General features: G+C 38.5%; 2 protein-coding genes across 4 annotated transcripts; both read right to left on the minus strand.

The window, feature by feature from the left end:
* Positions 1-4,979: 4,979 nt before the first annotated feature.
* LOC132849108 (nuclear factor 7, ovary-like) lies at positions 4,980-10,953 on the minus strand. The gene is made up of 7 exons (XM_060875300.1): positions 10,927-10,953; positions 6,632-7,232; positions 6,454-6,549; positions 6,144-6,377; positions 5,901-6,048; positions 5,697-5,723; positions 4,980-5,591 (listed from the first exon to the last, which is right to left on the minus strand). Exons 2-7 carry the CDS (start codon positions 7,229-7,231, stop codon positions 5,047-5,049), a joined length of 1,650 nt encoding a protein of 549 aa, XP_060731283.1. The 5' UTR covers position 7,232; positions 10,927-10,953; the 3' UTR covers positions 4,980-5,046.
* Positions 10,954-16,408: 5,455 nt separating this feature from the next.
* On the minus strand, positions 16,409-19,331 carry LOC132849112 (E3 ubiquitin-protein ligase TRIM21-like). 3 transcript variants are annotated; one of them, XM_060875307.1, is made up of 7 exons: positions 19,222-19,327; positions 18,037-18,620; positions 17,832-17,927; positions 17,467-17,700; positions 17,224-17,371; positions 17,076-17,102; positions 16,409-16,970 (listed from the first exon to the last, which is right to left on the minus strand). In XM_060875307.1, exons 2-7 carry the CDS (start codon positions 18,616-18,618, stop codon positions 16,429-16,431), a joined length of 1,629 nt encoding a protein of 542 aa, XP_060731290.1. In that variant the 5' UTR covers positions 18,619-18,620; positions 19,222-19,327; the 3' UTR covers positions 16,409-16,428. The 3 variants fall into 3 exon arrangements, with proteins under 3 accessions (XP_060731290.1, XP_060731289.1, XP_060731291.1); XM_060875306.1 differs by having other exon boundaries at positions 16,410-16,970; positions 19,229-19,331; XM_060875308.1 differs by lacking the exon at positions 17,076-17,102 and having other exon boundaries at positions 16,410-16,970; positions 19,229-19,331.
* Positions 19,332-19,696: the final 365 nt, after the last annotated feature.

Raw genomic sequence — 19,696 nt, forward strand, 5'->3', positions numbered from 1 at the left:
CTTACAAACTCGCGTTTGTACTCCGGGTTGCCAAATCCGAGGTTTTTTACCCCTATGATTTTATATCACAATTTAATATTTCTGTAGTTTCAGATGACTCTTAGGGAGCTCACGTTATAAATAAGTACTTAGTATAAGTGTAGATAGAATAAAGTTTATTTAAAATTTCTATTCATTCATTATATTCATTAATTCATTTATAGCATTTAGCAGATTGACTCCTTTATCCAGAGTGACTTATATTTTATTACAGTTTATACAAATGAGCAGCTGAGGGTTAAGGGCCTTGCTCAGGGGCCCCAACAGTGCAGCTTGGTGGACTTGGGAATTGAACTCATTGTTTTCTGATCACACACAACGAAACACACACACACGCACACACACACACAACAAAACACACACACAGGGCTCTCAAGTTTTGAAGACAGGCAAGAGTGACATTTCCAACCCCCCAGCAAACCACCCTGTGTGTGTGTGTGTGTGTGTGTATGTGTGTGTGTGTGTGTGTGAGAGAGAGACACAGAGAGAGAGAGAGAGAGAGAGAGAGAGAGAGAGATTATGACTGGTGGTATTTATTGTAAGTGTTTGTTGCCTTTTTGGACTCCTTTATCATTTGTAATGTTGCTCCCATTTAAAACAGTTCGGCTCAAGCCCAGACATTTTTAGGGTCATGATTAAGGACAATGTCCGGAGACAGGCTGTTTCATGTTGAGGTTTTGTTCAAATTGACCATCGAAAATACCCTCTTTGGTAATTTTTTTTTCATTGGTTGTTGCATTAAATCTTACCCATATACAATAGTGCTATTTTCTGATTGGCTATTGTGTAGAATCTTTTTTTGATTGGCTGATAAGTGTCAGGCTCGACTAAGAACTCCAGGGGAGAAATCAGAAAAGAGATATAGAGTTGAGGTAATAACGAAAAATATTAAACAAGATACAAACAAAAATACAACAAAATATTAAACAAGAGATGCCCTCTGGTGGTCAAATGTGGCATTGTATGTTTGTTAAGAGGCTCACTTTATTGAATTTTACAGTATTTGATATCCTCAATCTTCTTCAGTCGCTCCATGATCATCTGCTGGACTTCTGCTTGTGTCTTTCCGAACTGGATCTGAGACAGATATTTAGCTTTGTATAAACTTTCATTACATGTCATAATTAATTCATTCTATCCCCTTCTTCTCTTCACTATCCTCCTCTAGAGGAGAAGTATTGTGAGTTTTGTGCCCTCAAGGGTCATGTTTCCTACAGATGTAGTCATCCAGGTTCTCCACAGGCTCAATATGTTCCCAAACCTTGTGAGTTGTCCAGAGAGATGTATAAGCAACTGGGTGTGGATGCTTGGGTGTTGTAATGTGTGCAGTATGATGCATGTACTACCACTGAGCTAAACCCACATCAATTATGAGTTGTCTCCTTCACAAAACAATGAGAGTCTCATATAATTCACATATGATTTTGGGTCACAATTGACACCAAATATGACACAGAAAGGTAAAAAGAGTGACATTAGTCCTGGTCATTTGAAATTAAGACATATAAATATAAATACACTATGTGTGTGTAAAACATTTTGAATTGTCTGATTACTCATCCTCATATCACCTCATACCAAATGACTGTCTAACTATCATCGTCATTGTAAATGAGAACTGGTTCTCAATTGACTCACCTGTATAAATAAAGAAAGTATAACTATTGACTATGTTTGTTATTAATAAAATGAAAGTGAATAATGTCTAGTACCACTGTAAGTGCCATTTGTCTTTGTAAAGGTGTCCACTAGGGGTCACTGTTCTATAATGAGTGAGTATAGGTAGGAAACTTTCCTTCAGGTGACAGGTGTTGCTGGAGGAAGGTGCACACACAGTTTTTGACCATGCTATTCATTTTATTTAATGTGTTGGTTTGCATTGTTGGTAACAGCATCAAAAACTGTGTGTGCACCTTCCTCCAGCAACACCTGTCACCTGAAGGAAGGTTCCTACCTATATTCACTAATTATGGAACAGTGACCCCTAGTGGACACCTTTACAAAGACAAATGGTTTTTAGAAAAACAACCACAAAAAAACTACCAAGTGTTTAATGTGAGCTAAATACCTGTTTGTTAAAATGAAAGGCCCATGTGATTCAGCCTGAAGAAGAACTGAACTTTTAAAAAAATAGAAAAACAATTGAAAACTCTCTCCGCTGCTTCTCTCTCTTTCTACCCATCCTGAGGCATCCAGAAATTGTACCAGCTCCGACTGTCTTCTGGGCCATGAAGATTTTAGACCTCCACTGAGATGAGGCAGACTCTCTGAGGATCCTGAGACATCTAGAGATCTACCAGCTCTAGTTAGACTCTGCAATACTCAAGAGGAGATGCAAACTCCATTTGGTCTTTGAGGACAACAATCTCCTCATTAATACATTTGTTAGACTGTATATTTATAATCACACTCTCCAGTGTCACCGATATGTGTATGAGGTTCCCCTTTGAGTCACCTCAGACTTTCTCATTGGGGATAAATACCTACATATTTAATCTTAAATTCTGTATAATATTAATCTTTATATTATTCTTTATATTAAACTTTTGTTCTATGTTTATGTTCTGTAAAGCTGCTCTGAGACAATGTCAATTGTAAAAAGCACCATACAAATAAACTTGTATTGAAAACTACGCAAACAGGAAATAGTCCCATCGGTAACATTACTTACTCATTTGTCTCTTTTCCACCTCCTTTTTTTTCTCTTGTTCCTGCTCTTTGTGTTTACCTGCAAAGGTTTTAACCCTTCTGAGAAAAAGTGAAAACTTTATTTCTGTTAATTTTTTTTTCCAATTGTATGCATTAACTTTTACAGTATTTGGCAGAGGCTCCGACGCAGGTTGACGTACAAAACTCTCTGTCAATAAGTCTCTATCAATAAGCACATCAACCCTGCTTCTCTAATTTGCAGACTTAAGGAAAAAATCATAACATTTCTTTTTTAAAATACATGTAAATACATAAAGCAAACAGGGAAAATAACAGCTACATTAAGTGTTTCAGGAAGAGGTAGTTCTTTACCCATCATTTGAAGACAGCCAATAAACCAGCTGTTTGGACATTTATTGGAAGTTAATTCCACAACAGAACCGAAAAGAGTCTTGATGTATACCTACATCTTACCGTCAGAGATGGTGGGATCAGTGGAGCAATGCTGGTAGCTCTTAGGGTGCAAGGTGTAGTGTGAGGAGTGATAAGAGCTTTGAGTTAAAAGGGAGCTGGTCCATTTTTATTTTGTAGGCCAGCATCAGCTGAATCTGATGCATGAAGCCAGTTGAGGAGCTCAGCAGTGGTGTGGTGTGTGAGAACTTGGGCAGTTTGAAAACAATAAATAGTTTGGATCATTTGCAGAGGACAAATTGCATTCAAAGGTAGACCTTACATTAGTTGTCTTAGTAAAGTCGCAAAATGACGAGAGACTGAACAAGTACCTGAGTGGATAATAATGGCAGAATCCTTCTGATGTTGTTCAAAAGTAACCGAAAAGAGCATTTCACAGAAATATGAGAGAAAAAGGACAGCTGATTGTCAATGGCTATCCCAAGAGAGTTGTCCAGGGATATTGCAAGATCCTAGACTGGGGATGAATCACCTGGGATGACCATCAGTTCAGTTTTGCTGGCACTGAGTTTCAGCTGATGAGCCATCATCGATGATTATATGTTTGCCAGACATGCTGAGATCTGAGTAGAAACCGTGTTATCTGAGGGAGTGAAGGATAAGATAATCTGAGTGCCATCAGCATAGCAGTGGTAAGAGAACCCATGTGAGGAAGTAACTTCTCCAAGAGAGCAAGTATAGAGGGAGACAAAGAGAGGACTATGTACTGAGCTTTGTGGGACACCAGTTGAGAGTCTGCCTTATCAAATCCGTCCACGTTAACTGATATGAGCAACCATCCAAATAGAAAGCAAACCATTGCCGTGCTGCTCCATGAATTCCAAGACTCCTGAAGGTGGTCATGAAAGTCTTGTGGTTGACTGTGTCATATTCTGGGTCGAGTTGTGATTTCTTCCACTTCCTCTCTACTGATCATAAATCTCTCAGATTACTGCACAGCACAACTGACAGCCAAGGAGCAAGACAAGATGTCTTCCTTTGTTTAGTGGACAGAGGGCTGAGGAGGTCCATGGTTGGGGAAAGGGAGGAGTGGAAAGTATCTAAGCCCAAGGGTAGGGCAGAAAAGCAGTCAGGGTCAAGAAGAGATGAAAGAGTACATGAAGCTTTTCAGGACTCGGCCCGGACTTTGGCCACGTGCCTTTTCTGTGTTCACGTGTCTGCCCCGCCCTTGTCTCTTCCTCCCCGCTTCTGTCTTGTGTATTTAGTTGAGCCGCGATGCTTTGTGCAGCGCGGAATCTACTGTTGTCTTTGTCTGGTTTTGTCTTTGTCCTGTTTCGTGTTCTTTTAGTTAATAAATCCTGTTTTTGTTTAGCTGTCCTGCGTTTGGGTCTGTTTTATTCCCCCGTTTGTGACAAAGCTACAGAAGAAGGGAATATAGAGTAGAGGTTTTGACAGGTAAGAAAGAGATGCTGGGAGTTAGTATTAGGTAGGATAGGGTCATTTTGAGAAAAAATGCTTCTTTCATAGTTTTTACACATTTCTCAGGGCATTGCACTCAAAGTGCAGAAATATTTTTTATGTCATGTAACATAGCTCTCTGATTTATCCTGACAACAATCTTATTTAAATTAAAAAACACCATTTATGCAAGTTTTAAAAATGAACCGACTCTTTGCTTTGTCTTCTCTTCTCTGTGAACTGAGATATTTTATTTTGATATTTTATATTTTATTTTATATTTTATATTTGTGTATGTACACACAAGGAAGGATTAAAATAAAACAAAAATTACAATTCTGCAAATTAATTCCACAGACATATACACTTTTGTTTTAATCATGAATGACGGATAATACCAAAGTTATAGAAGGTTAATATGAGGATAATACAAGGTTTAATATTTATGAACATTGTAAAAGATTACTTTTTAAAACTGGAAAATTGGGATTAGGTTTGATTAACAGGACAGATGATCAGTGCTGCTGAATTTTTACCTCCATCATTGAGACAGGGGCAGAAATATGGATAAAGTTTCTCAGTGAAAGTCTGACCAGTGAACGAGTAGATATGAGATTTTGCATCAACATCATAGAAGGAGATCAAACCCTCCTCATAATCCACAAACACCCCCACCTTCTGAGGAGCCTGTTTCAAGGAGAGGGAGACAGGAGGAGAGTCCAGAGCCAAATATTCAGTATTATTCCTTAGCCACAGAGACCAGTATCCATTTTCAGGGATGTATGTAATCTCCCCTTTCCTGTTAATAGACTCTCTGACCACTCCTAAATCCCACTCAGTCTTCCCTCTGACCTGCACCTCATAGTAAAATCTCCCTGAGGTGAATCCCCCCTTTCCCAATACAATGAGCCAATAATCAAACCTCTCTGGATTATCAGGGAGTTTCTGTCTCTTGTCTCCATGGTTTACTTGTTTCCCATCATCAGACATGATGAGGTCAGGATGAGCTGTATCAGGATCCAGAATCACATCCACTGAGAGACAGAAACACAGCGTACATCAGTTTTATTACTGCACAGTGTGGAACAGTGAAGAAATCTAAATACATTTAGTCATGTGATCCATAAGAGCTCACAAACCTGCATATTGTTGAATTCTCTTCAGTTCTGTTTGAAAAATAATATTGGAAAATATTATTAGCTTTTATTTGGTGAGATTAAATGTTTATTATAAATCTAAACAAAATATAGCAACAATAAAAAATAAAATGAAACGTGTTTCTTTTATAAAGAATGAGTTGTCTCAGATTTAAAAAAAACTCTTACAATTCAGTATATACTGACCAGCTTGATCAAGCTTCTCCATTTCCTCTCTGAGAGTTTCCTGAAGCTGAGACAGAGCTCTTCTCAGAGTCTCCACATTCACATAAGTGTTAATTGTGAGGTCAGTCCAGTCCTGGGTGTGTGGAGGGCTGCACAGTGACGGGTAAATCTACAGTAGAGCAGGAGAGAGGAGAAATCCCTCAGCATGGGGACTGCTGTCCTGTCATGTGCTGCACTCATATTGAATAATAGAGGGACTCTGACCTGTAGGAGGTGGAGGTGATCCTCAGTGTGTGAGAGCTGCTCCAGCTCAGTGTTTCTCCTCTTTAGCTCAGTGATTTCCTTCTCCAGCTCTTTAATGAACTCTTCAGCCTGCCTCTCTAATGCTTTTTGCTTCTCCCTCATCACCTTAAACAGCTCAGCCTGGCTTCTCTCAATGCAGCTCATCAGATTACTGAAGATCTCCACAAAGTCTGTTTTCTCCTTCTCTGTGGTTTTCTAATGTGGGATAAGTTGAAAAAAATCATTTTATTCCGTATAAATATATCATATGTATATTAGTTAAGAGACTCACTTCATTGAGCTTTACAGAGTGTTTGATTTCCTCAATCTTCATCAGTCGCTCCTGGATCATTTGCTGAACTTCTGCTTGTGTCTTTCCCAACTGGATCTAAAACACATATTTAGAAGTATATAAACTTTCATTTTCATTCTTAATGTAATCTTACAGTTAGTCATTTCCTGTCTCTCACCTTCTTCTCTCTGCTCTCCTCCTCTAGAGGAACAGTGTTGTGAGTTTTGTGCTCTCCTTCAGTACAGAACTGACACACACACGTCTGGTCGTCTCTACAGAACAGCTCCAGGGGTCTCTCATGTTTCTGACAGATGTAGTCCTCCAGGTTCTCCACAGGGTCGATCAGTTTGTGTTTCTTTAATGAAGAAACTCTTTCATGAGGTTCCAGGTGAGTCTTGCAGTAAGAGGCCATACAGATCAGGCAGGAATTCACAGCTGCACATTTCTTTTCACAGCAGATGTCACAGAGAACCTGAGATTGGGTGTTTTTTCCCACTGGAACTTCAGAAGACTTAAATGGAACAGCAAGTGCAGAGATGAACGTATTCACACATAATGCAGGTCTCTTTGGGAAACTGGTTTTACACACTGGACACTGGCAGTGTGAACTGCTGTCCCAGAAATCTTTGAGACAGATCATACAGTAGTTGTGTCCACATGGAGTAGAGACTGGATCAGTGAATACATCCAGACAGATGGGACACTGGAGCTGATCTTCACACAGGACACTGCTGGAGGAAGCCATGACTGGGGGTGTGGATTTGACCACAGAAAACATCCTATTTAAAAACATTCATGAAAAATTTGACACTTCATTACGTTTTCAATTATCTGGTTTGTTAAGCTCCTCAATTCATCAACGTCTGAAAGCCTAAAGAAAAGCCTATTTTTATCTCATGTACTTGCAATCCACATCTCAAGGACACTACTGAGGATATAGATGTAAACAGAATTTTGTGTTTGTTGACAATTTTCGAGTGATGCCAATCAGCTTACCATGCATGTCTTTGGACCGGGGGAGGAAACCAGAGTACCCGGAGGAAACCCCCGAGGCACGGGTAGAACATGCAAACTCCACACACACAAGGCGGAGGCAGGAATCGAACCCCCAACCCTGGAGGTGTGAGGCGAACGTGCTAACCACTAAGCCACCGCCACAGCATCTGCTCCAGCTCAAGAAGGCACCATATTTTCTCTTTAAAATTTTACAATTTTTTTTCCTCATATTTTGGACACAAACTGTAAAGAAACTTCTCATTTTTTCACTCATCCTGATTGTCTTTTGTGTTTGTGCTTACCTCTGCAGTCTGAGTGCACTACATTGGTCGAGAATGTGGGCACAAGGACAGCTACACCCAAAAGACCCACATTAGTGCAGATGCTGTAACATTTAATGGAGGCTAGTGTGCAGCAGAAAGCTGTGGCCCAGCGGTTAGCACAAAGTCTCTAGCTTGCTAATAAGGATCTGGTGGCACTTAAACAGTGCTCTCTCTCTTGCTGTAGTAAAGGCAGACGGACATCAAATGGCTGTGCTGATGGGCATGAGGAGCATGGTTACTCTTGTCCTGGTGACTCATTCTAAGTGGTCTTGGACCCTGATGGTGTAATGCATCCTTGCTGACAGCAGCAAATTTCCCGCAGCACTGGCCCATATCCAAAAGCCAGGCTGGGAAGTGGATGCTACTCTTGGAAGTAATTTTGAAGCTTGCTGTACCCCGACTCTTGGATCGGGAGTGGTCAGAGTTTCCTACCACAACCACTGACTCCCCTGAGGCTCCCACTTGCCTATGTCAAGGAAGATCCAGCCAGCATCTATGTAGGTGGCATATTCCTGTATCTGTGCTGTTTCACCAGTTGCCACCCGAAAGGTCATTGTTGGGAGCAGAAGGTAAATGACATGCTCAAGCACTGCTGGGTCCATGCGCCAGTCATAGACGGAGTGAGCACCTCTGCTGTCCACATCATACTTCCTAGTGAAAAGGAGACTGCAGCTCTGTGACCTCTTAGCCATGCCACATGCCCAAGCAAGTCTGTTGATGGACTTGACCCACTTGCACCCGATGGAGGGGCCACCTAGGGGCCCAGAACACCAAAGATAATTTCCTCTTGCACAATGTGAGAAATTCAGACTTCTGTCAGCAGTGCCCCTTGTGCTTGTGGATGATCTCACCAAACCAACACGAGAGCCCCTGATTCCGCTTCTGATTATTGGCATCCCATTTGAGTGTGTAGACATGACCCTTGTCAGGCCACTCCCAAAGACAGCCTCTGGACATGAGTACATCCTTGTGATAGTGCATTATGGCCAGCAGCGACAACAAGGCCACCTCCTGAAGCATGGCAAAAAAAAAAGATGCTCCTCTTCAGTCATACCAGGATCCACAACGACATAATCACAGACCAAAGTACACCTTTTACATGTTGTCTCATGGCTGATCTGTGTTGTATGTTGCAGACACTGAAGATGATGCTACGCCAGGTGGTAGACAAGAAAGGGAAGAATTGCGATCTGCTCCTGCCCTATGTCATCTTCGCCGTCTGAGATGCTTAACAAGCATCCACTGGCTTTACACCCTTTGAGCTACTTTTAGGTCAGTGACCCTTGAGCCTGCATGAAACACATAGACAAGGTTGCCTCAATCATCAGAGACACCTTGAAACAGCCCAGAGTGTCCAACAAGAAGTTTACAATCGACCTGCTCAACCCAGAGTGTTTCAACCTGCCGGTCATGTGTTCTTGCTCCTCCCCTATATGACAGGTACATTCCTGGCCCACTAGCAAGCCCCAATATAGTGACTGAACAAGTGGGGCCCATAAACTATCACCCACAATAGACAGGTATGCAAGCAGACACCCAACTATATCAGATGAAGATGGAAAAAAAGGGTGCAAAAAGGGGCTGAACACCTCAAAACAAACACCCGATGGAGCTGTTGTATCAATTTGACAATTTCTTCTCCTTGATTCTTGACTCACACCCTTGGCCCACCATGGAATCAAGACCCCTCCAGGAGTGGTGGTCAGGAAGCATCCCTATGGTCAAGTCAAGTATACTTTTGTTGTCATTTCAACCATATATAGCTGACACAGTACATCATAAAATTACCATTTCTCCAGGACCATGGTGCTACATAAAACAACATAGATCTACATAAATACAACACTCAGCTAAAAACTAAAATAAGTTGTCCTAGCCAAATAAAGTGCAAGTGTGCAACCTAGTGCCAGCAAGTACTGTATGAGAAAAAAGACAATACAAAACACTACAAGAGAAATACACAAAAATATCACCGGCCAATGTGCATTCTGTATGCAGGATTTTTTTTGTGTTTGTTTTTAGCCTAACATGGACATCCACCTACTTGCTGCCCTTCTGCTTCCTCAATCATCGCTTTTGGCACCCCCTGTCCAGGTCACTGGAATCAGGTGACGCCAAGGACTGGAGGCATGGTCTCTGCAGCAAGCCAAAGTTGTGAAGCTTCTCCAGCGCATCATGATGCAGGTCAGTTGTTGCATGATTACTGTACTGTAACAATGTTTGGCAGTCATATACATGAACACTGCCGTCTCTGGTGTCCATGTACTTTGAAAAGTTGAGCTAAACACATGAACAGCACCATTTTGGATCTGGAATGGCCACTGCATGCTACTGCCTTGCTGCCAACTCGAATCAGGAAGCTGGTACCTGATCAGGTATCTGAAGCCAAAAAAAGGCTATTAAGGAGGAAGTGAACAAAATGCTGCATAACAGAATGATCAAAGAATTCGCCAGCCCCAGGCCCAGCCTCATAGTTGTGATCCCAATACCAGATGTCACACTTTGACTTTGCAACATCTTCAAGCACACTATCCACATGTCAGAGATTGATAGATAACCCCCTCCACTGAATCAATAACCTTATGAAGAGATTGTGCTTAAAAAATGGTAACACAACTCTAAATAGCAATCAGTGAGTAATTGGTTTGATCATGACCTACAGTAGTATCCTTGCCTGATAAGGATATGAAATAATAAAGCTCAAGTCTGTTCCAGGAAAGGCCACACCTCTTTAGCTCTTTGCCAAGTTCAGGTTGAGAAAATTACTGGTTCTGCTTAGCTCATATTAAAAGAATTTGTCACCAAACCAGTTAGCTTCACAGTTCAAGCTGCCTTATTAACCGATTTAGGTTCACAACTAACTTGAGTTCTGAAATAAAAAACATTTCTCTGCTGATTAATTGTTAAGCCCACTTTAGTAAATAGTCTCCATTAACAATAATACTTTCACACAAGCTAAAATCCTGTAAAGCTAAAATATTAAATTGGCATCAGATTAAACGGAAATAATTAATTGATAAAATAGTAATAAAATATTGATTAAATAGTGAGGTAACACTGCAATCAGTAGCATTAAAATAAATAAAAAATATTTATTTATTAAAGCTATTTCAATTTTTCTTTCTTCCTCCTTTCATAGTTCCTGTTCTCTTACCTGGAGACTAAGTCCTGCTGACAGGTATTAGCTATGAAACTGCTTTGAACTCAAGTTTTATTTCACCTGAGAGATGTTATGTGAGACACACCCAATATTTGGTATTTCTCTACATGTAATTGCAAGTTTTGGCCACTAGAAGACAGACATTCTCCATGTGTACTATAGTGTTTAGATTATTATATTGCTATGGATATGTGTGTTAATGTGGGTTTAAATGTGATTAAAAAATTGTGCGAGGCTCTTGACTTCACCCTGAAGTTTATTAAAGCACTTCTTGAACAATTTAAGTTTTCTATGGGTTGCTCTTTTCCCCTTAGTCTCTATAAGACTCATCTTAACTGACAAGTATTATTATTATTATTATTATTATTATTATTATTATTATTATTATTATTATTATTATTATTGCTTTTGTGTTGCTCTTGGAGCAAAAATGTAGCCTGTATGTGCCTGAAACTGAGGATAGTCTCCATTTGCAAAAAGTATATACACTGTATATAGTGGCTTTAGTATCCTAAAACACTCAACATAAAAAAAACAACTAATAAATCTCTCACAGACTTACATTAACATAACACAGTCCAAAGCAAAGAGCAATAATAGTAATTTTAGACGTACATTGTCTAGAACAGGCTTATCTCACTGTATAGGTTTATTTAGTAGCATGTGTGGAAGTTTGTGTAATTGCTCAAATATAAGGTATATTACTCTCAACAACATACGTCCAGACAAAACTTCAGACAAGTTCATGACATTCATAGAGTTTATACAGTATGCTTTGTAAAATGGTAAAAATGTGTTTACTATGCACTATGAATCTGCATGTATAGAGTGACTGATTAAGGTGATGTTTGATCTCTCAAGGTAATGGATCTCTCACTGTATTTCACAATTAGCAGCAGATATCAATTATTTGTGTTCAAATATAAATCTGTCCAGATGCAATAATAAATAGATTAAATGTTGCCTCATCAGACCAGATTTTTTTTCCTGCTCACAGGTCCAGTTTGTGTTAACAAAATATGTTCAACTAGTAATTTTTGCAGCTCAGCACTGGGAAAATGAGCACCATTATTATTCATGTTTATTATTGCCATTACTATCATTCAGTTTTACATAATTTTTTGTCACTGATGCTCCTTCATGTTCCCATTCTCCCTGTTTATTGCCTGTTGGTACTCTATAATCTCACATATCAATGTATTAGATTTTAAACTACTTCTGCCTCAGATACATCGCTCCAGTTCATAAGTGGTCCCAAGTAAAGATATTTTTCATCACAGCATGCTTAGATTTTGCTTGTGAAAATAAATTTCTTGTGTAAACAAATCCAATTCAGGTAATTACTCACCTTCATGTTAATTGTTTGTAAGAAATTTGAAAGACTTATAAAAATTAAGTAATTATGAAGAAAATTCATAAACAAATGACAGGTACAGAAAAGAAATGAAGAATGAGCCAGAGAGGCAGAAACCAGGACAGACACAAGCTCCACCCACTATAGCCTTATTTACATGTTATAGGGCTCTCTGATTTATCCTCGCTTCAATTTACTTTAAGTAAAACATGCACCTTATGCATGTGTTGTGACTATGTCCTGTTCAGGTGTCTTCTCTAGTGTGAACAGAGACAGTTCATTGGAAAGCACAAATGTTAACACAGAGAAGGATGAATAAAAAAAAGACAACTCTGCAATTCAATTCCTCTAAATAAAGTTTATCTTTCAATGTGAAATTGAAGTTAAATTGAAATCACCTATAACATGACAGATAATAACAGCAGGGTTTTAATCTTTAACAAGACGGAAAAAGATTACTTATTAAGACTGGAAAATTGGTATTAGGTTTTATTTTACAGGACAGATGATCAGTTGTGCTAAATTTTTACCTCCATCATTGAGAGGTAAGTCTGACCAGCAAAAGAGTAGAAATGAGATTTTGCATCAGCATCATAGAAGGAGATCAGACCCTCCTCATAATCCACAAACACATCTACATTATATGGAGGCTGTTTTAAGGAGAGGGAGACAGGAGGAGAGTCCTGAGACTTATATTCAGTTTTATTCCTCAGCTACAGAGACCACTTTCCTTCAGGGATGGCAAAATGTGACCCTTTCATTTTAATAGACACTCTGGCCACTCCTAAATCCCACTCAGTCTCTCTGGCCTGCACCTCATAGTACAATCTCCATGAAGTCAATCCCTAATTTCCCAACATACAAGGACACCACTGAGAGACAGACACACAGTGTATGTCAGTTTTATCAATGCATAGTGTGGAACAGTGAAGAAATCGAAATACATTTAGCCATGTGATCAATAAGAGCTCACAAACCTGCATATTGTTCACTTCTCTTCAGTTCTGTTGGGAAAATAATATTGAAAATCGTTAACTAAAAGTATTTTAACGTACTTCATTGATAGTTTGATGGTAGACGAGCACATCATTGTATCAATTTAAACAAAATAATGAAGCAATTAATATAAGCAACAGTAATCTAAATAATGATTCTTCTCTTACAAATCGTTAATCATTTACTGATCTTGTGAAGCTTCTCCATTTCCTCCCTGGGAGTTTCCTGAAGCTGAGACAGAGCTCTCCTCAGAGTCTCCACATTCAGATAAGTGTTAATTGTGAGATCAGTCCAGTCCTGGGTGTGTGGAGGGCTGCACAGTGACGGGTAAATCTACAGTACAGCAGGAGAGAGGAGAAATCCCTCAGCATAGGGAATTTTTCATTACACACTGGACCCTGGCAGTGTGAACTGCTTTCCCAGAACTCTTTGAGACTTGATCAGTAAACACATCCAAACTGATGGAGCACTGGAGCTGATCTTCACACAGGGCACTGCTAGAGGAAGCCATGACTGACAGAAAGACATCATGTGGGTGGATTCAGAATACAGACATTTTTCTTTGATACCTGGTTCCCTTAGAAAGGAATGAGAAGTTGTGTCATGGTTTGATGTTATGGGAACAGTCTTTGTGGAGCTGGTGTTTGAAGCATGTGTGAACACACACCAACCTTTTTATTGGCTGAGGGGATCAGGTGATATAGCTGTGTGAAATAGCAAGACAATAAAAGGGCATCTACTTCACTAATCCAAAGATTCTGGTTATCTGAAGAAAGATTTCAGACATCCAAGTCCTGGAAGAAGATTTATTAAACAAAAACACAAAGTAATCCAGGGAAGGGCAATAACAAACACGAGGAGAACCATGAAAACACATAACAACCCACCAAAAACATGGGAAACACTTAGTGTAAAATACATACAGGGAACCAATGACAAATGAGAACAGGAACACATGACTAACAACAACCAATCAGAACATGCCACATACACTAGGCCAGAGAACATGAGGGCAAAGTAAGCAAGATACACAAAATAAAAGGCAGGTTGCACAATTAAAGACATGAAAACCAGAGCATGTAACGAAATCTAAAACCAACATGACAGAGAAACATTAATTCCAGTGAAGATATTTTATATTAATAAAATAACATTAACTGTACATTATAGGACATACAGTATATCAATAGTTGTATTATTTATGTATTTATATATTTACTTACTTATTTTTACTTAGATTCATGTTGTGTGTGGGACTGATGTAGCTAAATGCACAGGCTAAAAATAAATAAATTAAATAATTAATAAATAAACAGTATTTATTTATTTAGTCCTAATACTCATTTCATATCGTCGTGGATATACGGAAACCTCGTATGTCCAAATTTGGTTAATTTCATATTTTTTCACATATCGATGCTATTGGTCAGTCCCCACGTGGGTCTTTTATTTTTACAAGTTATTAACTAATCTAAAGCCTTGAAAATAGCTTGAAGGCAAATCTCATAACTCCATTGGACACTTCAACTGTCTGAGAAACCTCATAACTGCACCTCTTCTTCACTCCGCGGGAGAGCTGTGCGGCATATTTCTCCTCAAGATTAAGAGTCGCAACGAATCAACACGTCTTAAAGTGATATCTAAAGTGATTTTCGTGGGGCTCAAAGAAAAAAAAATCTTGACCCCCGCTAGTTCTGGTGCTCGTCTGAGGACAGGGATTTAGCGCAAGACAATCCACTGCAACCCGGACTAAACCCTGTGCATTGCAGATAAGATAGGATTGTATCTTACAGTGTCAAGGCAAACCGTTATGTTCAACCGTCATGCTCATCACTTTAAGCAAGCTGGCTGGCTTTTTGCCTCGTTATTATACGTAAACATGCCGTTTAACGTAGTGAAACAATAATTTGAACTTTATTAATTTTATTTTTTGGGTGAACTATCCCTTTAACTATAATTTTATCAATGTTTATCTGTGTTATTGATGTATTTTAAATATCTATTTATTACTGCTTATTATACATGTTCATTGACGTTTAAAATTTTTTTTTATAATATAATATTTGAATTAAATTGAATGTTTTGGATACCACTATTAAATTATTGTTTTTATTATTATTTTACTGACTTTAAGTCAGCCTACTTATAGACAATGCCTCTCTTGGCACTGTGCATGTAATACACTGTTTTGTGGACACTAACAAGTGACATTAGTTAGGTTAGATACATTTGAGTAGGTCTGTTTTGTTAAAAATTGATAGCTGTAATGCTTCTGTGCAGAAAGAAACCCGTGAGCCACGAAGGTAAGTTTGTGAGCAGATTAGACTAATTTCCACCTGACAGCCTAATCAACTTATTGTGTTTTGTATTGCATCACTTATAGCTCTTAAACCTTTAAAATAGAGTTTAGGAAGATGTATATAACTACAGTCATTAGCTTTGGTTAACTATTGAAGCCTTGTCTCTTGTCAAAAGGCTCAACGTGACCGCAGACTTTATTGAACACTGCTGGCAGCAGCGACGTCTGTGTCCGTACCGTTCTTATCAATGACAGCATAATCCCGTATCTCCCTGCTCCCAAGTCATAAAGCTTGTATCTCTGATAAAACATGACTTTGGGAAAATGTTGTGTTAATGTTGGTACACAACAGTATATGATAGCAATATAAGGTATAATAACAACTTTAAAGATACAATGTTTAATAACTCAAAAAAATACTGTTTTTTTTTATTTCCTGAAAAATAATGGTTTTGGAGATACAAGGATTCCGCCCGACAGCGACGATATATAAACAACATTTAGAACATTGAACATTACAAAAAAGTACAGCGATCCAAAAACCCAGTTAGGACTGATGAATACACTGTTCAGTCAGTGAGGATATTATTTGGGGGTCAAAAGTTTAATAAGATTTAAAATATAGATTAAAAATATATTCTGGTGAATATAATTTAAAGGTCAGTTATATATTATATATTATATCACGTTAACATGAAAAATAATCTTAATGAGACCAACATTAAAACAGATTTACTTATAATTGATTAAAGTTCTTACTAATCTCAGTCAAAAAAACGAAATCAAGATAATACTAACAGTGTTCTAATTTTTTACTAAAAAATAAAGAACAATTTAGAAATGTATATTAGATTTGATTAAGAGGACAGATGATCAGTGGTGATGAATTTTTACCTCCGTCATTGTAACAGGGGCTGAATAATGGATAAAGTTTCTCAGTGAAAGTCTGACCAGTGAAAGAGTAGATATGAGATTTTACATCAAAATCATAGAAGGAGATCAAACCCTCCTCATAATCCACAAACACCCCCACCTTCTGAGGAGCCTGTTTCAAGGACAGGGAGACAGGAGGAGAGTCCAGAGCCTTATATTCAGTCTTATTCCTCAGCCACACACACCAATATCCATCCTCAGTGCTGACTGTAATCTCCCCTTTCCTGTTAACAGACTCTCTGACCACTTCTAAATCCCAATCAGTCCCTCTGACCTGCACCTCATAGTAAAATCTCCCTGAGGTGAATCCCTCATTTCCCAACACATAGAAACAGTCATCAAACCTCTCTGGATTATCAGGGAGTTTCTGTCTCTTGTCTCTAAATGTAACTTGTTTCCCATCATCAGTCAGGATGAGATTAGGATGAGCTGTGTCAGGATCCAGAGTCACATCCACTAAGAAAGAGAAACACAGCATACATCAGTTTTATTACTGCACAGTGTGGAACAGTGAAGAAATCTAAATACATTTATTCATGTGATCAATAAGAGCTCACAAACCTGCATATTGTTGAATTCTCTTCAGTTCTGTTTGGAAAATGATTTTAAACATAATTAACTGTTAACATTTTATTTTGCTTCATTGATGGTTAGATTGTGGGTTTTTTTTTCCACAAAAACCTTCCCTTTCAAATCATTAAACACTTACTGATCTTGTGAATCTCCTCCGTTTCCTCCCTTAGAGTTTCCTGAAGCTGAGACAGAGCTCTCCTCAGAGTCTCCACATTCAGATGATTGTTAATTGTGAGGTCAGTCCAGTCCTGGGTGTGTGGAGGGCTGCACAGTGATGGGTAAATCTACAGTACAGCAGGAGAGAGGAGAAATCCCTCAGCATGGGGACTGCTGTCCTGTCATGTGCTGCATTGATATTGAGAAACAGAGGGACTCTGACCTGTAGAAGGTGGAGGTGATCCTCAGTGTGTGAGAGCTGCTCCAGCTCAGTGTTTCTCCTCTTTAGCTCAGTGATTTCCTGCTCCAGCTCTTTAATGAACTCTTCAGCCTGCCTCTCTGCTGCTTTCTGCTTCTCCTCCATCACCTTAAACAGCTCAGCCTGGCTTCTCTCAATGCAGCTCATCAGATTACTGAAGATCTCCACAAAGTCTGCTTTCTCCTTCTCTGTGGTTTTCTAACAGGAGATAAATCGAGCTAAACTGTTTTATTCCTTATGATTATATCATGATTTTAATAGTGTTTTTATGAAGGAACTATGATGTAGATTAAAGAGATGTAGTTGTATGATGTAGTTAAGAGACTCACTTCATTGAGTTTTAAAGATTGTTTGATTTCCGCAATCTTCTTCAGTCGCTCCTGGATCATCTGCTGAACTTCCACTTGTGTTTTTCCCAACTGGATCTGATACAATTGATTTAGCATTGAATACAATTTCATTATATTACTCAATGAAATTAATTTGAAATCTTTGTTTTTATCTAGTATCCATTATTCATTTCCTGTCTCTCACCTTCTTCTCTCTGCTCTCCTCCTCTAGAGGAACAGTGTTGTGAGTTTTGTGCTCTGTCTCAGTACAGAACTTACACACACACGTCTGGTCATCTTTACAGAACAGCTCCAGGGCCCTCTCATGTTTCTGACAGATGTAGTCCTCCAGGTTCTCCACAGGGTCGATCAGTTTGTGTTTCTTTAATGAAGAAACTCTTTCATGAGGTTCCAGGTGAGTCTTGCAGTAAGAGGTCATACAGATCAGGCAGGACTTCACAGCTGCACATTTCTTTTCACAGCAAATGTCACAGAACACCTGAGATTGGGTTGGTTTTTCTGTAGCAGTGCTGGATTTCACCTGAACTGACTTATTAAATGGAGCAGCAAGTGCAGAGATGAACGTATTGATACGTAGTTCAGGACGTTTAGGGAATTCCTCCTTACACACTGGACACTGGCAGTGTGAACTGCTGTCCCAGAACTCTTTGAGACAGATCATACAGTAGTTGTGTCCACATGGAGTAGAGACTGGATCAGTGAACACATCTAGACAGATGGGACACTGGAGCTGATCTTCACACAGGACACTGCTGGAGGAAGCCATGACTGACACAGGAGACACAATGAGAGTGGATTTAGACCACAGAAAACTTTAAACACTGCAATATTTACACACTGTAAATTTTAATTATCCAATCAAGGAACAAAACACTCAGTGTTGTAATGTTACCAGAAAATTATATATATAAAAAAAACAAACAAAAACAAAAACAGAGTTTTACACTGTAATCAGCAAAAAAGTGATTATTTTGTAATCGTTATAATGGTGTGTAAAATTATGAACAGTTGTAATATTCATAAATAATATTTAGAATGTTGTTTAGATTTAATAATGATAAATGTATTAACATAAAACAGTGTAAATACACACACACAACGACACACGCAAAAACACAAGCACACACACAAACACCCACATAAACACCTACACACACACACACACACACACGGGTAAATACATTCTCTGCGTTATTATCATCTGTTACTCTGAAAGCTATTATATAAAATATATATAAAATCAATTTAAATGATATTTTACGTTGCACATTTTCATTTCCGGTATGTGAAACTTCTTACAGAAATAAAATACAGTTACTGTTTACTTTAACATCATTTTGTTAGTCTTTCACTTTTCCTGCTCACTTACACTTTACCTGCTGTGGTTTTAGCTCCTTGAAGGAAAACTGCAAACGCTTCAAACTGGTGATTGTGTCCTGTGTTGAATCCTGATCAGGAAACTTACACACCTTACTTTAGTTTCTGTAAAGTGACGTAATAAGCTACGCCCCTAATTGAGGTGTACTTATTACAATTACACATTGTGGCCACTAGACTAGATATATTCACCTTAATTGTTTTGTTTTAATGTAATTATTTTTGTAATGTAATGTAATTAGAACAGAGGTAATTCAACAAACTTTTCTAAGAATGATTTAGAGATTTTTATTGAATCTGACTTTATTATGATCCAGTAAAAGAGAAATCAAAAGCATAGAACGGCCCAAGAAACAGAATAATAAACAATATTTTTTAAAAATCTTCATTACTTAAACAAACAGTTGAATGTACAGAAAATGCTGTGACTGAAGAAGAACATATGAAGAATTAATATTAAAAAAGGA

This window comes from Tachysurus vachellii, chromosome 7 (genome assembly GCF_030014155.1).
Source record: "Tachysurus vachellii isolate PV-2020 chromosome 7, HZAU_Pvac_v1, whole genome shotgun sequence".
Lineage (NCBI taxonomy): Eukaryota > Metazoa > Chordata > Actinopteri > Siluriformes > Bagridae > Tachysurus > Tachysurus vachellii.

What these genes read in the sequence shown, in the direction of transcription:
- LOC132849108 (XM_060875300.1), bottom strand. Translation starts at nt 7,231, where the DNA reads ATGTTTTCTGTGGTCAAATCCACACCCCCAGTCATGGCTTCCTCCAGC. An exon ending in AGGAGAGCAGAGAGAAGAAG is followed by an intron (nt 6,550 to 6,631) that starts GTGAGAGACAGG and finishes TATGTGTTTTAG; the next exon opens with ATCCAGTTGGGAAAGACACA. An exon ending in GAGAATTCAACAATATGCAG is followed by an intron (nt 5,592 to 5,696) that starts GTTTGTGAGCTC and finishes TCTGTCTCTCAG; the next exon opens with TGGATGTGATTCTGGATCCT.
- LOC132849112 (XM_060875307.1), bottom strand. Translation starts at nt 18,618, where the DNA reads ATGGCTTCCTCCAGCAGTGTCCTGTGTGAAGATCAGCTCCAGTGTCCC. An exon ending in AATCTTTAAAACTCAATGAA is followed by an intron (nt 17,701 to 17,831) that starts GTGAGTCTCTTA and finishes ATCTCCTGTTAG; the next exon opens with AAAACCACAGAGAAGGAGAA. An exon ending in GAGAATTCAACAATATGCAG is followed by an intron (nt 16,971 to 17,075) that starts GTTTGTGAGCTC and finishes TCTCTTTCTTAG; the next exon opens with TGGATGTGACTCTGGATCCT.